The sequence below is a fragment of the Saccoglossus kowalevskii genome, chromosome 18 (assembly GCF_978046115.1).
Source record: "Saccoglossus kowalevskii chromosome 18, keSacKowa6.1, whole genome shotgun sequence".
Lineage (NCBI taxonomy): Eukaryota > Metazoa > Hemichordata > Enteropneusta > Harrimaniidae > Saccoglossus > Saccoglossus kowalevskii.
Window position 1 is genome coordinate 31827962 of NC_140658.1, and position 17820 is coordinate 31845781.

At 32.2% G+C, this 17820-nt stretch overlaps 1 protein-coding gene across 1 annotated transcript; it reads left to right on the forward strand.

Annotated features, from left to right (window-relative positions):
- The first annotated feature begins 288 nt into the window (after positions 1-288).
- LOC146732303 (uncharacterized) lies at positions 289-17521 on the forward strand. Its single transcript, XM_085493067.1, has 4 exons — positions 289-597; positions 9402-9522; positions 9736-9903; positions 17436-17521. Exons 1-4 carry the CDS (start codon positions 289-291, stop codon positions 17519-17521), a joined length of 684 nt encoding a protein of 227 aa, XP_085349193.1.
- The last annotated feature ends 299 nt before the right edge of the window (positions 17522-17820 follow it).

Here is a 17820-nt window from a genome sequence, read left to right on the forward strand (position 1 = left end):
TATACTACTATCGTGAGGGGTGACAAGACCAATGTTTTTTTTAAAAAAACATCTAATAGTGGGGTAATTCTGAAATCATCTAACCTAATTTTCACTATATTGTATTATATAATGATTTTCACGTGGATTGGGATTTTATGTGTTTAAAACGGCATTATATTACTTTCTGATAGGTTAGCATTTACCCGTTGTGTAGTGTTTTCAGCCTACATGTTATAATAGATCAAAACATAAACGCAGTTTAATATTCTTTGCAATGTAGATATGAAGAAGTACGTTTCACGAAACATGATGTTCTCTGTATTATCAAGAACGTGTTTATTAAACATTACCTTACTCTACATCGTTAATATTGGATCAGCTAAAGAGACAACGTGCCCATCACCATCCAAAGTTATATCTGCCCCCAGTTTCAAGATGTGTATGTCTGCATGTATTGCATATGGAGATATGTGTATGTCAGTTCGATACAAAGATGGAATATGTGAAGCATATACAGTTGCAGCCAGTGACATTTCACATGGTAACTCTACTTGTTTAGGAACTGGATGGATTACTCAAGACAAGCCAAAGATGGTTCGACAAGACAACAATAAAGTAAGCGCAAATTTGTTGTTTATTATTCTTTGTTTTTATTTGTAAATGTCTGACATAGTTTATAATAAATTGCACGTAGGATAGTTTGAGGTATGCCACTCTTTAACAACTACATACGTTGGTATATATCAATATTGTATTTCAACCTCGTTGTAGATCTACATCAATGCCTTGTCTCGTCGTTTGTAGGTTTTGAAACCTGTTTTCGCGAGTGAAGTAAAATACTGTGTGGATTAATCAGTGTTTGATTATGGTTATGATTTGCAGTTTACTTCCTTGAATTTTGTCATTTTTTCTAGATTTTATTGTTCGATGGCATGGACTGTACATACCCCAAATCCTTGCGCTTTTCTGTAACAATCCTGTAAACTTGGCTATCATGGGAGGTTCCGTGAGGCGTCTATCAAATTAAGTTTACTTTTTCTTGCCAAAATAGAAGTAGCAGGACTCGACTTTATTATCACTCCAATATCCCGTGATAGCACATGAAATAGTTAATAATCTTAAACGTTACCCATGTGTCGGGGGATTAAGTAATTTAAAAGCCGTTCGGCCTTGTATCTGATAATACAGGACAAATTCAAATTCTATGTTGACGGAAGGAACTTGAAAATTCAAAAACCTACACGTACATGTAATTTTAAAATCGAAAATTTTCAATTTGAAATATTACCAATTTATGATCGAATAATTCCATTTTTAGTTTAAAATTGTCATTTTAAAATTTAAAATTGTCATTTTAAAATTGAAAATGTTCAATTTAAAGTTGAAAACTACCAATTTATGACCGAATAATTCCATTTTTAGTTAAAAATTGTCATTTTAAAATCGAAAATTTTCAATTTAAAGTTGAAAACTACCAATTTATCACCGAATAATTCCATTTTTACTTAAAAATTGTCATTTTATAATCGAAAATTTTCAATTTAAAGTTGAAAATTACCAATTTATGACCGAATAATTCCATTTTTAGTTAAAAATTGTCATTTTAAAATCGAAAATTTTCAATTTAAAGTTGAAAACTACCAATTTATGACCGAATAATTCCATTTTTACTTAAAAATTGTCATTTTATAATCGAAAATTTTCAATTTAAAGTTGAAAATTACCAATTTATGACGGAATAATTCCATTTTTAGAAAATCGAACATTTTCAATTTAAAGTTGAAAACTACCAATTTATGACCGAATAATTCCATTTTTACTTAAAAATTGTCATTTTATAATCGAAAATTTTCAATTTAAAATTGAAAATTACCAATTTATGACCGAATAATTCCATTTTTACTTAAAAATTGTCATTTTATAATCGAAAATTTTCATTTTAAAGTTGAAAACTACCAATTTATGACTGAATAATTCTATTTTTAGTTTAAAATTGTCATTTTAAAATCGAAAATTGTCATTTTAAAATCGAAAATTTTCAATTTAAAGTTGAAAATTACCAATTTATGACCGAATAATTCCATTTTTAGTTAAAAATTGTCATTTTATAATCGAAAATTTTCAATTTAAAGTTGAAAATTACCAATTTATGACCGAATAATTCCATTTTAGTTAAAAATTGTCATTTTAAAATCGAAAATTGTCAATTTAAAGTTGACAATTATCAATTTATGACCGAATAATTCCATTTTTAGTTAAAAATTGTCATTTCAAAATCGAAATTTTTCAATTTAAAGTTGAAAATTACCAATTTATGACCGAATAATTCCATTTTTAGTTAAAAATTGTCATTTTAAAATCGAAAATTTTCAATTTAAGTTGAAAATTATCAATTTATGACCGAATAATTCCATTTTTAGTTAAAAATTGTTATTTTAAAATCGAAAATTTTCAATTTAAAGTTAAAAATTATCAATTTGTGACCGAATAATTCCATTTTTAGTTAAAAATTGTCATTTTAAAATCGAAAATTTTCAATTTAAAGTTGAAAACTACCAATATATGACCGAATAAACTACATAAAATTACATAAATCAGGTAAAATCACCAGAGCACAAGAAGACCTCAGAGCTAGAGCAATGAAGGCATGTTTCAAAACGAAACAAATGCTATTCTCAGAAAAATTGATTCCAATCAAAACATACTTAAAAATGTTCGATGCAATTATAAAACCAATTATGCTTCACTGCAGTGAAATTTGGACGAGCGAGAACATCAATAAATCACGTCTTATGGCAAATCTGTCTACACCAATGGAAAAAGTACAAATACATTTCTGCAAATACCTTCTAAAAGTAAATAGCAAAGCAAGTAATTTGGCACCTACTAGAGTTGGGAAGATATCCACTCCTAGCAACAAGCTTAAAATATATGATCAAATAATTAGATCAAAATAAATAATTCTAACCCAAATTCTCTAGTACATGAAGCTTACAATCTTGGAATACATCTCAATAAAAAAGGAAAAGAAAACTGGGTAACATACATAAAACAAATTTTAGAAAATTTAAAAATATGGGAAATATTTGGAAAAACCACAAATCTCTGGATGACAAAAAAACAGTAACGCGCAAACTAGAACAATCCTTTGAAATACATAGCACACAAACATTACACGATGACAATAAAGGTAAAAACCACAAAAACAAGTTACGAACCTATAGGAAAATTAAAACAGAATTTGCATATGAAAAATATATCACCACAATCAAAAATTCAAATCATAAGGCTGCTATTACAAAACTCAGAATAAATACATGACATGACTCACTTGCCGCAAGAATGTTCGTGTAGGCCACCAGTGTCTTTCACGAACAAAACCATTCTTGCGGCAAAATAATTGTAACGCCAACAAATAATTAAAATAAATAATAATTATAGTAATTACATAAAAAACATTAAAAAAATTAAGCCAACCAGGATCTTATTTTAACCGTCGTTAAATTGACAGCGATGCAACAATAGCGTAAATATAACAGATTATTAATTAACAAGTATTAATTAATTATCGATGCCCGATCGAACATGCATTTAATTGCCATCGGCCATGTGTTTTTCAGTTTTTTAAATATGTTTTTTATTGAATGGATGTAATTAGAAAAATCACCCATCCCGCGAATTAACTTATGGGGTTAATCATTGAAACGCAAGAGAAAGGAAAGTAGAACTGGTGTGCAAAGTTTTGTTTTCACCTTGTTTTCAGCTACATTTATTTTTACGGTGATGCTGTTGTATTTTTTTTTTATAAATATCTTTGTTCTGTGCTGATTTGTTTTCTCAAAATTCAGCCAGACTTGCTTCCATCATTGACCTTAGGTCTAAGCTTCCATATATCTGAGCTGCATATACATTCCGTAATGACAAGCCAATATGAAACGTGTTACAAAGTGATGTGGCATTGAACATTTCTTTTAATTACGTTCAACGATAGCGTTCATCTGATATGCAGAATTGACGTATCATATCCATTTGCCACCCTCGAATCGTTGATTCCACGGCGATGACCACGAATCACGTATGCTGTCAAACTCGATACGGTCAACAATAAAAGAATATTCACTGCACAGCGTTCACCTTTTCACTCGCATAAATGCTGCTGCCGACTAGTTTACATTTCCTAATGTGTAAGAGGTCGGTTAAATAAAGAAAATCAGAGCTTGTATTATCTAAAATAAATATGTTTAGTCACTTGTTCACCTACAGTTAGCGTGACTGTAATGGTCAGATTTAGTAGTCACGTTAACAAAATAATTTTACCGGAGCTTGGCTGAAGCTGCTTACTACAGCGTGACTTTTATGCAAATAATCCCTATTGTTTAGAAGCGTATTTATAGTATACCCGGGCCTTTAAAGCGCGGTACCGCAATCCCAGGGATTGCACCAGTGCGTCATGGGAAATGTAATTTGCATGGTCAACCCAGTTGTTTACTTAGTACACAGCTGTTATCATTTCAACCAAAGGTGTTAATTCCATAAGCTAACATCATGTATTACCGTACGCTATTATCCGATTTGAAAAGACTTATTGAATCGCGTTGTTCAAAGCTCACGGGGCCTCGCAATCTTTTGAAAGCATTTTTCTTACTTGCATCATGGAGCTTCTTATTTAGTTCCGTGCTTGCATGAAACAGCACATCGTCATAAATAATTGTGGTTTATTTGAATGACCTACACAATGTAATAATAATAATAATAATAATCAAGTTTTATTGCATCCTTAGAAATTACAATATTTCTTTTTTTAAAAAAGCAATAAATTTATCCATACACAACACAATTACAATACAATATAAATAGATACGTTAAAGTTTTCTGTACTCCATGGCTTTAAGTAGATAGGTCCCCATACATTTAATTGCCTTAGAGTCCTTGTTGCTCATCAAAAATATAAAATTACTCAATTTATCTCCTGCATTAGTTAATGTAATTTCTGTGAGCAATTCATGTCTAATATATTTGTACCGATCACGTTCTAAAAGGAAGTGAACTTCATCTTCTATTTTATTTTGGGAACACATATTACAAATTATTTTTTCAATGGGAGTTTTTGGCTGTGTGTGCCTTCCTTTTTCAATAGTGTTTTTGAATTTTGCATATGTTCTTAGTTTTGTGTTTTCTTGATTGACATTCTGTTTCCAAAATGTAATATAGTTTTCTTTTATTTAAAGTCTTATCAATGTTCTTCATATTCAAATCTGTTTTACTAGTTTGAATTCTTGAGTCAATACCTAAATTCTGAACCGATGAACACCATGGTAAATTGAATTTCATTTGTTCATAATATGCTTGTTTTGTAAGACATTTGTCTGGAAGCCCTTGTATGCGTAACCAATACTTGATAAGGTTTTTCTTGGTGTCTATTAGTAATGGGAAACAGCCCAACTCTGCCATACAAGCTAAATTTGCACCAAATTTATTTAGGCCTAGAATATTTCTACATAATTTCAAATGTAGTTTTTCACTTGTAGTTTTGTCCCATTTGTTTTCATCCAAAACTTCAATTCCCCAAATTTCTGAACCATAAATGAGTACTGGAAGAATACATGTTCTGAACAGATAGATAAATGTTTTACAGTCGCATTCAGGTGGAATGTGTCTTAACATTGCATATAAGGCTCTGTTGGCTTTGTCTGCCATGTTTTGTCTGGCTTCAGTAAATTTCCCATTGGACTGCATTGTAACACCTAAGAAATTATAGGAGTTAACACAGTTGATATGATTTCCAAGATATAGGAATTTATCATGTGTTTTTAAAACTCTTTTACTGAAAATAACAATTTTTGTTTTTGTTAAATTGACACTAAGTTTCCAATTAGAACAATAGTCTGATAAAATATCTAATGCTTTTTGAAGACCAGTGTTTGTTGTGGAAAGTAAAACTAGGTCATTTGCATAGAAGAGTGAGCTAATTTTAGTGTCATTTAGTGAAACATGGTCTATTGAACTATCCTGTAATACATCATTTAAGTCATTAATATAGATGTTAAAAAGCATAGGGCTGATTACACAGCTTTGTTTTACTCCCTTGGTTGTCTCAAAAACAGAAGAAGTCTTGTTTCCAAATCGTATGCAGGCCTTTGTATTTAAGTACATATATTTAATAATATTATAAATTATCCCGTCTATACCACTGTTCAGAAGTTTGTAAAATAAACCATTTCTCCAAATAGTATCGAAAGCTTTCTGGAAGTCTATGAAACAAGTGTATAGTCTTCCATTTTGCTTTAGATACTTATGTACAATTGTTTTTAGAGTGAAAATATGATCAGTGGTGCGGAAACCTTTTCGAAAGCCAGCTTGGTTGGAATGTAAAATATTGTTTTTGTCAATAAACTGTTGAATTCTATTATTCATAATAACACAAAATGTCTTACCCACACAACTGGAAACAGATACTCTCCTATAATTACCAGGCTCTGCTCTATCTCCCTTCTTAAAAATATGTGATATGATACTGATGTTCCAGATATCTGGGTAAATACCTGAATCCAGGATGAGGTTGTAAAGTTTTTGTAGTGGTTTAATCAAGAAATCTGAACTTTGTTTCAATAATTCTGGACAGTATCCATCATACCCTGCTGCCTTTTTTGACTTAAGTTTTTTAATAGCTAATTTAATGTCTTTATCTGTAATTGTGCTATTCAATTTAGTTGCTAAATGTTCCCTATTTTCAAGTGATGTAATTTCAGAAATTATGTTATTATGATAATTGTTATTGGTCTCACAGGCATTTAATTTACTGTATACCTATTCCATTCCTCTGGTGAAATATGGCTTGCCTGTTCATGAGTTGATTCTCTTAATTGATTAATAACTTACCAAAATTGATTAGGGTTAGTATTATTTAAGTTAATAAGTTCATTCACAATTAAGTTTTCTTCTTGTTTTTTCTTTAATTTAATTAGTTTTTTAAATTTCTTCTTTCTTCCATAAAATAAGTCTCTCAACCTAGTATCGAAAGGAAATTTATTAACTAATTGGGCTGTTTTAACAAGATCTTTTTTGAGTACCATCAGTATTAGTAGTAGTATCGCATTATGATAGTACAACGTTTGCCATAATGTGTCTTGTCGGCTAGGCAATAACGACGTTATGCAACGTGGAACAAAACTCCAACAAATAAAAGAAAATGACACGGCTGCGTGGCACGGGCATACCCAGTTGCCCGACGCCAAATATACACGAATATATGTAACCATGGATGATGTAACGTACAAAACATGAACACACATACCCTTTTTTACGAAATGTTGTCGGTCAACAATCACTTCATTGCGGGGATATATTTCAGGGAACATAACATTTTTCTTATTCATTTCGAGACACATTTGTACTTTTTAAATTGTCGAGAACGTTATATATTAAATTCGAGAAGCATATTCATATTGACGGGGACGTATATGTTGACGAGTTCCTGGAACGAACCCCGTTATTATTATGTTATCATGACCAGGCTCGTCACGGCGCCAATGAACTAATCTAGGCCAGTATCCACATCTTGGTTCGTCTTGTCATCGACAATGGGGTGAAAACTATATTTTTCGATTCTCGTAACTGACCTAGTTCACCTCTGTTTTCGCTGGAAAAAATAAGAATCGAGCAAGTTTGCAAGCCTTGCAACCGCGAACGTCTTTTTTGCGCACATACACTAAGGAAGTTATTGGAATGTTTACGCACACCTCAGCTCGTGTCATCCACACTCGCTTGGGCCGGCTTTCCCATCGCTTTTATGCGGAATTCACATTGACATCGCTTGTAAATTAACATCGAATTTGTATTGCGGATATATTCATGTTTGTGTGCGACATGAAAATAACGCACCACAGGCGTTAATATTGTCGAAAAAGAGTGATTTTGCGGAGCACCCCGAAGCGATGTTTCACGCTTGAGTGTCATTTGCATACTGAAAACTGACAGTCATCTTTCCTTTTATAAGTTTGATCTAGCAAAAAAGCATTTATATCAGAAAACATTTAGCTATATCAACAAAATAATCAGCACATCAACAAATATCAACATAGCAACTTGGATCAACATTTTTGACCATATAATAAGACCAACTTATGGATGTGAAATATGATGGGGTTCAGAGACGTATACAGATAAAACATACATAGAAAAATTAAATTTGAAATTTTGTAATATGCTTCTAAAAGTTAACCAGACAGCATCAAACCCAGCAGTTCATGAGGGATTGGGCAGATACCCAATCTCAGCTTTCATTAACAAAATTATGGTCAGATATTGGTATAAAATATTTAACAAAAATGGAAACAAACTAGTAAATGATGCAATTTCCTGTAATTGATCAATAGATCAATCATAATGGGCAAAATCAATACAAGAATTAATAGGCGAAAGTGAAATTAATAATTATTGGAAAGAGACCAAGAAAAGCATACATCACATAAGTGATCAAATAGAAGCCAGTTATGTAGATTTGTGGAGAAAAGCAATCACTTCAGAAAAATCTAAATCTGAGGAAAATAATAAATTAAGAATATACATCAAATTCAAGAAAGGACAACAATTAACAATCCAATTTATAGAAAATATATATGCAAACTAAGAATTAGTGATCATTATTTAATGATAGAGAAAGGTCGTCATACAAGACGAAAATGAAAGCGCCATTTTCTAAATTTATTTTCATTATTTCTTCTTTTTTTAATTTTGTTTCATAGAATAGTATTTGACTATGTTCTATTTATAGTCTGTTCTAGTTATTATTATTATTTTACTCATAGTTGTGGAGATTACGTGCACAGGACATGAAACCCGTGCACACGATCTACGCCACTCGGCGTAGCCAGACATTGCGGCAAAGTACAGCCGGTACAGCATTATAACAATAAATAAGTACTGAGTAATAATTTTAAACTCATAGTTGCTGCATATATAGAAAGTAATGTAAGCAACTTGAATAACACCGAATAAACAGCAAGGTAAATACTATGTCAAATTATAGTAAACACGTACTACATGCGTATATATGTGTTCGAGTATAGCGTGGTTATTTCTCACGATATTAAATATTACTATCAAGACATTATGCGATATTAATGGTGTCATAGAAAAACTGATTCATCAACTTGAAAATGTGCATTAAGTTTATATAACATAGTTATAATCATATTTATTGTTAAGAAGGAACACTATACACATTCATTATCGAACATTTCGTTTAGTTACAGGACCACAACACGAATGTGATTTAAGGAGGCAATTAAACCATCCCTAAAGGGTGACACAAAATCAAACTCTATTATAATAGTCTTCAGTTAATTAACTCATAGAAATCCAGATGCAATTTTGACAACATTTCTTTCTCATTTAACCTTTAAATGATATGTTTTCAGAATCCATGTATCAGCAATCCCTGCAATGACCACGGATGGTGTGTCGCACTGTCACGTGATGATTACGTATGTACTTGTAGAGCTGTTGATGGATTCACAGGAAAGAATTGTGATATTCCAGGTATGTAGCATTCAACCAACTGATTGGATTTTAATTGTGAAAAAAGTAAATAAAACCAAATATGCGCTTTATTTTTTCCATGTAATCCAACGCCTCTTGTCATTTTGAAAGAAACTGGTAAGTTGTGATGTTTGGGGAGTATTGCTACGTACTCCTAATTATTTGAGAGATATTGGAATTAGTTGATTATTAATCGTTAACATCGCATTGTAGTTACTGATGACGTTTGGAGTTTATGGACGTCTTGGAGCGAATGCAGCACGACTACTGGTGTTGGTTATCATGAAAGAAATAGACACTGTGTACAACAACATACATATGCAAGTAGTGGGTGTGTTGGACAAACAACTGAATTTAAGAAATGTTTCAATCCAATACAAGGTAATTTCAATTCATCTCAACTCATGTGCTGACGTAATTTAAGAAGAAGCATTATGGATGAGAACATCTAATAATGCATGTTGATATTGACTACTTGTATATTATAGCTAATTATGTTGGCTACCTGCATATTATAGCTAATTTATCTTGGCTACCTGCATATTATAGCTAAATTATCTTAGCTACCTGCATATTATAGCTAATTTATCTTGGCTACCTGCATATTATAGCTAACTATCTTGGCTACCTGCATATTATAGCTAATTATCTTGGCTACCTGCATATTATAGATAACTATCTTGGCTACCTGCATATTATAGCTAATTTATCTTGGCTACTTGCATATTATAGCTAATTTATCTTGTCTACCTGCATATTATAGCTAAATATCTTGGCTACCTGCATATTATAGCTAATTAATCTTGGCTACCTGCATATTATAGCTAATTTATCTTGGCTACCTGCATATTATAGCTAACTATCTTGGCTACCTGCATATTATAGATAACTATCTTGGCTACCTGCATATTATAGTTAATTAATCTGCTATTATAGCTAACTATGTTTGTTTTCCTGCATATTATAGCTAATTAATCTTGGCTACCTGCATTTTATAGCTAACTATCTTGGCTACCCGCATATTATAGCTAATTTATTTTGGCTACCTGCATATTATAGCTAATTATCTTGCCTACCTGCATATTATAGCTAACTATGTTTGTTTTCCTGCATATTATAGCTAATTAATCTTGGCTACCTGCATATTATAGCTAATTATCTTGCCTACCTGCATATTATAGCCAACTATCTTGGCTACCTGCATATTATAGCTAATTTATCTTGGCTACCTGCATATAATAAGCTAATTTATCTTGGCTACCTGCATATTATAGCTAACTATCTTGGCTACCTGCATATTATAGATAACTATCTTGGCAACCTGCATATTATAACTAATTTATCTTGGCTACCTGCATATTATAGCTAACTATCTTGGCTACCTGCATATTATAGCTAATTTATCTTGGCTACCTGCACATTATAGCTAATTTATCTTGGCTACCTGCATATTATAGCTAACTATCTTAGTTACCTGCATATTATAGATAACTATCTTGGCTACCTGCATATTATAACTAATTTATCTTGGCTACCTGCATATTATAGCTAATTAATCTTGGCTACCTGCATATTATAGCTAACTATCTTGGCTACCTGCATATTATAGATAACTATCTTGGCTACCTGCATATTATAACTAATTTATCTTGGCTACCTGCATATTATAGCTAACTATCTTGGCTACCTGCATATTATAGCTAACTATCCTGGCTACCATCATATTATAGCTAATTAATCTTGGCTACCTGCATATTATAGCTAACTATCTTGCCTACCTTCATATTATAGATAACTATCTTGGCTACCTGCATATTATAACTAATTTATCTTGGCTACCTGCATATTATAGCTAATTAATCTTGGCTACCTGCATATTATAGCTAACTATCTTGGCTACCTGCATATTATAGCTAATTAATCTTGGCTACCTGCATATTATAGCTAACTATCTTGCCTACCTGCATATTATAGCTAACTATCTTGGCTACCTGCATATAATAAGCTAATTTATCTTGGCTACCTGCATATTATAGCTAACTATCTTGGCTACCTGCATATTATAGATAACTATCTTGGCAACCTGCATCTTATAACTAATTTATCTTGGCTACCTGCATATTATAGCTAACTATCTTGGCTACCTGCATATTATAGCTAATTTATCTTGGCTACCTGCACATTATAGCTAATTTATCTTGGCTACCTGCATATTATAGCTAACTATCTTGGTTACCTGCATATTATAGATAACTATCTTGGCTACCTGCATATTATAACTAATTTATGTTGGCTACCTGCATATTATAGCTAATTAATCTTGGCTACCTGCATATTATAGCTAACTATCTTGCCTACCTTCATATTATAGATAACTATCTTGGCTACCTGCATATTATAGCTAATTTATCTTGCCTACCTTCATATTATAGCTAATTTATCTTGGCTACCTGCATATTATAGCTAACTATCTTGTTACCTGCATATTATAGCTAACTATCTTGGCTACCTGCATATTATAGATAACTATCTTGGCTACCTGCATATTATAGCTAATTAATCTTGGCTACCTGCATATTATAGCTAATTTATCTTGGCTACCTGCATATTATAGCTAATTAATCTTGGCTACCTGTATATTATAGCTAATTTATCTTGGCTATCTGCTATTATAGCTAACTATGTTTGTTTTCCTGCATATTATAGCTAATTAATCTTGGCTACTTGCATTTTATAGCTAACTATCTTGGCTACCCGCATATTACAGCTAATTTATTTTGGCTACCTGCATATTATAGCTAATTATCTTGCCTACCTCCATATTATAGCTAACTATGTTTGTTTTCCTGCATATTATAGCTAATTAATCTTGGCTACCTGCATATTATAGCTAATTATCTTGCCTACCTGCATATTATAGCCAACTATCTTGGCTACCTGCATATTATAGCTAATTTATCTTGGCTACCTGCATATAATAGCTAATTTATCTTGGCTACCTGCATATTATAGCTAACTATCTTGGCTACCTGCATATTATAGATAACTATTTTGGCAACCTGCATATTATAACTAATTTATCTTGGCTACCTGCATATTATGGCTAACTATCTTGGCTACCTGCATATTATAGCTAATTTATCTTGGCTACCTGCACATTATAGCTAATTTATCTTGGCTACCTGCATATTATAGCTAACTATCTTGGCTACCTGCATATTATAGATAACTATCTTGGCTACCTGCATATTATAACTAATTTATCTTGGCTACCTGCATATTATAGCTAATTAATCTTGGCTACCTGCATATAATAGCTAACTATCTTGGCTACCTGCATATTATAGCTAACTATCTTGACTACCTGCATATTATAGCTAATCAATCTTGGCTACCTGCATATTATAGCTAACTTATCTTGGCTACCTGCATATTACAGCTAACTATCTTGGCTACCTGCATATTATAGCTAACTTATCTTGGCTACCTGCATATTATAGCTAACTATCTTGGCTACCTGCATATTATAGCTAACTTATCTTGGCTACCTGCATATTACAGCTAACTATCTTGGCTACCTGCATATTATAGCTAACTTATCTTGGCTACCTGCATATTATAGCTAACTATCTTGCCTACCTTCATATTATAGCTAACTTATCTTGGCTACCTGCATATTACAGCTAACTATCTTGGCTACCTGCATATTATAGCTAACTATCTTGGCTACCTGCATATTATAGATAACTATCTTGGCTACCTGCATATTATAGCTATTTAATCTTGGCTACCTGCATATTATAGCTAATTTATCTTGGCTACCTGCATATTATAGCTAATTAATCTTGGCTACCTGTATATTATAGCTAATTTATCTTGGCTGTCTGCTATTATAGCTAACTATGTTTGTTTTCCTGCATATTATAGCTAATTAATCTTGGCTACCTGCATTTTATAGCTAACTATCTTGGCTACCCGCATATTATAGCTAATTTATTTTGGCTACCTGCATATTATAGCTAATCATCTTGCCTACCTGCATATTATAACTAACTCTGTTTGTTTTCCTGCATATTATAGCTAATTAATCTTGGCTACCTGCATATTATAGCTAATTATCTTGTCTACCTGCATATTATAGCTAACTATCTTGGCTACCTGCATATTATAGCTAATTTATGTTGGCTACCTGCATATAATAGCTAATTTATCTTGGCTACCTGCATATTATAGCTAACTATCTTGGCTACCTGCATATTATAGATAACTATCTTGGCTACCTGCATATTATAACTAATTTATCTTGGCTACCTGCATATTATAGCTAACTATCTTGGCTACCTGCATATTATAGCTAATTTATCTTGGCTACCTGCATATTATAGCTAATTTATCTTGGCTACCTGCATATTATAGCTAACTATCTTGTTACCTGCATATTATAGCTAACTATCTTGGCTACCTGCATATTATAGATAACTATCTTGGCTACCTGCATATTATAGCTAATTAATCTTGGCTACCTGCATATTATAGCTAATTTATCTTGGCTACCTGCATATTATAGCTAATTAATCTTGGCTACCTGTATATTATAGCTAATTTATCTTGGCTATCTGCTATTATAGCTAACTATGTTTGTTTTCCTGCATATTATAGCTAATTAATCTTGGCTACCTGCATTTTATAGCTAACTATCTTGGCTACCCGCATATTACAGCTAATTTATTTTGGCTACCTGCATATTATAGCTAATTATCTTGCCTACCTCCATATTATAGCTAACTATGTTTGTTTTCCTGCATATTATAGCTAATTAATCTTGGCTACCTGCATATTATAGCTAATTATCTTGCCTACCTGCATATTATAGCCAACTATCTTGGCTACCTGCATATTATAGCTAATTTATCTTGGCTACCTGCATATAATAGCTAATTTATCTTGGCTACCTGCATATTATAGCTAACTATCTTGGCTACCTGCATATTATAGATAACTATTTTGGCAACCTGCATATTATAACTAATTTATCTTGGCTACCTGCATATTATAGCTAATTTATCTTGGCTACCTGCACATTATAGCTAATTTATCTTGGCTACCTGCATATTATAGCTAACTATCTTGGCTACCTGCATATTATAGATAACTATCTTGGCTACCTGCATATTATAACTAATTTATCTTGGCTACCTGCATATTATAGCTAATTAATCTTGGCTACCTGCATATAATAGCTAACTATCTTGGTTACCTGCATATTATAGCTAACTATCTTGACTACCTGCATATTATAGCTAATCAATCTTGGCTACCTGCATATTATAGCTAACTTATCTTGGCTATCTGCATATTACAGCTAACTATCTTGGCTACCTGCATATTATAGCTAACTTATCTTGGCTACCTGCATATTATAGCTAACTATCTTGGCTACCTGCATATTATAGCTAACTTATCTTGGCTACCTGCATATTACAGCTAACTATCTTGGCTACCTGCATATTATAGCTAACTTATCTTGGCTACCTGCATATTATAGCTAACTATCTTGCCTACCTTCATATTATAGCTAACTTATCTTGGCTACCTGCATATTACAACTAACTATCTTGGCTACCTGCATATTATAGCTAACTATCTTGGCTACCTGCATATTATAGATAACTATCTTGGCTACCTGCATATTATAGCTATTTAATCTTGGCTACCTGCATATTATAGCTAATTTATCTTGGCTACCTGCATATTATAGCTAATTAATCTTGGCTACCTGTATATTATAGCTAATTTATCTTGGCTGTCTGCTATTATAGCTAACTATCTTTGTTTTCCTGCATATTATAGCTAATTAATCTTGGCTACCTGCATTTTATAGCTAACTATCTTGGCTACCCGCATATTATAGCTAATTTATTTTGGCTACCTGCATATTATAGCTAATCATCTTGCCTACCTGCATATTATAACTAACTCTGTTTGTTTTCCTGCATATTATAGCTAATTAATCTTGGCTACCTGCATATTATAGCTAATTATCTTGTCTACCTGCATATTATAGCTAACTATCTTGGCTACCTGCATATTATAGCTAATTTATGTTGGCTACCTGCATATAATAGCTAATTTATCTTGGCTACCTGCATATTATAGCTAACTATCTTGGCTACCTGCATATTATAGATAACTATCTTGGCTACCTGCATATTATAACTAATTTATCTTGGCTACCTGCATATTATAGCTAACTATCTTGGCTACCTGCATATTATAGCTAATTTATCTTGGCTACCTGCATATTATAGCTAATTTATCTTGGCTACCTGCATATTATAGCTAACTATCTTGGCTACCTGCATATTATAGATAACTATCTTGGCTATCTGCTATTATAACTAATTTATCCTGGCTACCATCATATTATAGCTAATTTATCTTGGCCACCTGCATATTATAGCTAATTTATCTTGGCTACCTGCATATTATAGCTAATTAATCTTGGCTACCTGCACATTATAGCTAATTATCTTGCCTACCTTCATATTATAGCTAATTAATCTTGGCTACCTGCATATTATAGCTAATTTATCTTGGCCACCTGCATATTATAGCTAATTTATCTTGGCTACCTGCATATTACAGCTAATTTATCTTGGCTACCTGCATATTATAGCTAATTTATCTTGGCTACCTGCATATTATAGCTAATTATCTTGCCTACCTGCATATTATAGCTAATTAATCTTGGCTATCTGCTATTATAGCTATTCAATATATATTTGGTGAAAATTCGCATTTATTTCGAACAAACAATTATAATAATAGAAAATATTGGCAGTTTCTTCCCAACCCTCGTCAAGACTTCTGGTTACTTTCTGTGGTAATCTATCATTATTACCGGCCAATACGCCATTATGTCTATGCTTAATGTTATAAGAAGCGTCTCATCACTGAATATGACCTTTGAATATACTAAATTAACCTAACTTGTCCTACAGTGATATCAATGTTTGCAATAATAAATGCACCTTTCCTGTTGTTTTGCACGATAGCCACCGTACGTATCATTCTGAGTGAAAATAATAGATATTCTATTATGGGTTCTGTTGTCTTATACTCAGCAATCATGGATACTTCGGTTTTGGGGTTTTCTATAATGCAATTAGACAATTTTCACTGTCTGTTATCGTTGAATAATCAACCATTTGTCTTATCGATCGGTTCTTGCATCTAAGGCAACCTATTTTGAAAACATGAGAATCAATCCATAATCTTTGAGTTATAAATGAAACATCAGTCTCCGAATTGTTGTTTCCGTCGAAACTTGATCCACATCTCTACTTATGTCTAATGGAGTGTTTCACGTGTCACGATCAACCTGAGAATAAATACAGAACTGCTTAAGTTATAACTGCAAATTTATTTCCGAAATTTCGTTTCCATTTCAAATCCATATATTTAATTTAATTGATTGGACCATGTGTCAAGGGAAACCTATCAACCAATTAATGAATTTGACATTGTATCTCTAGCAATCTCGACTAAAACGTCATGAGAATTTTTGTTTACTTTGCCTACAATCAGACAGATAGGTAAATTTATTGCAAAAACATAATCTCTGTGGCGTTATTTCGCTGCAGATCGGCATCGCTGCTTAAAAGAGCACATTCTCTAACGACACAGTGACGTATGGACATGTAATACAAGCTTCCAACTCACGACTATGGCAAAGTGCTTGGCTACTGTAAGCAGATGTACACCTTGCCACTCCCTAACTGAATATAAAAGTGACTAGATAGACGATCTTGGAAAACAACAAATGCACATTGAACCCTATACATATCCCATTTACACCATGACATATCAATATATTGGAATAAACATGTGTCTATATGTATTTTTATCTTCAGGTGGACAACTTCAAAACGAAGGTATGGTATATGTAAACACATTCATATCATCTCATTCGTATATAACAGAGGGAACAGTGACATGAATTTAAAAACATGCAAACACTTTATTACAATCACTTTGTATTGAGGCTTCATACAACACTTAAATTCTTCATAGACCCAAAGTTTCATACTACAATTAATCCCATAGATGACAATATACATGTATACTATTATAATTAACCCATAGATAATACTGCCAAAGTTTCATACTACAATTAATCCCATAGATGACAATATACATGTATACTATTATAATTAACCCATAGATAATACTGCCAATGTTTCATACTACAATTAATCCCATAGATGGCAATATACATGTATACCATTATAATTAACC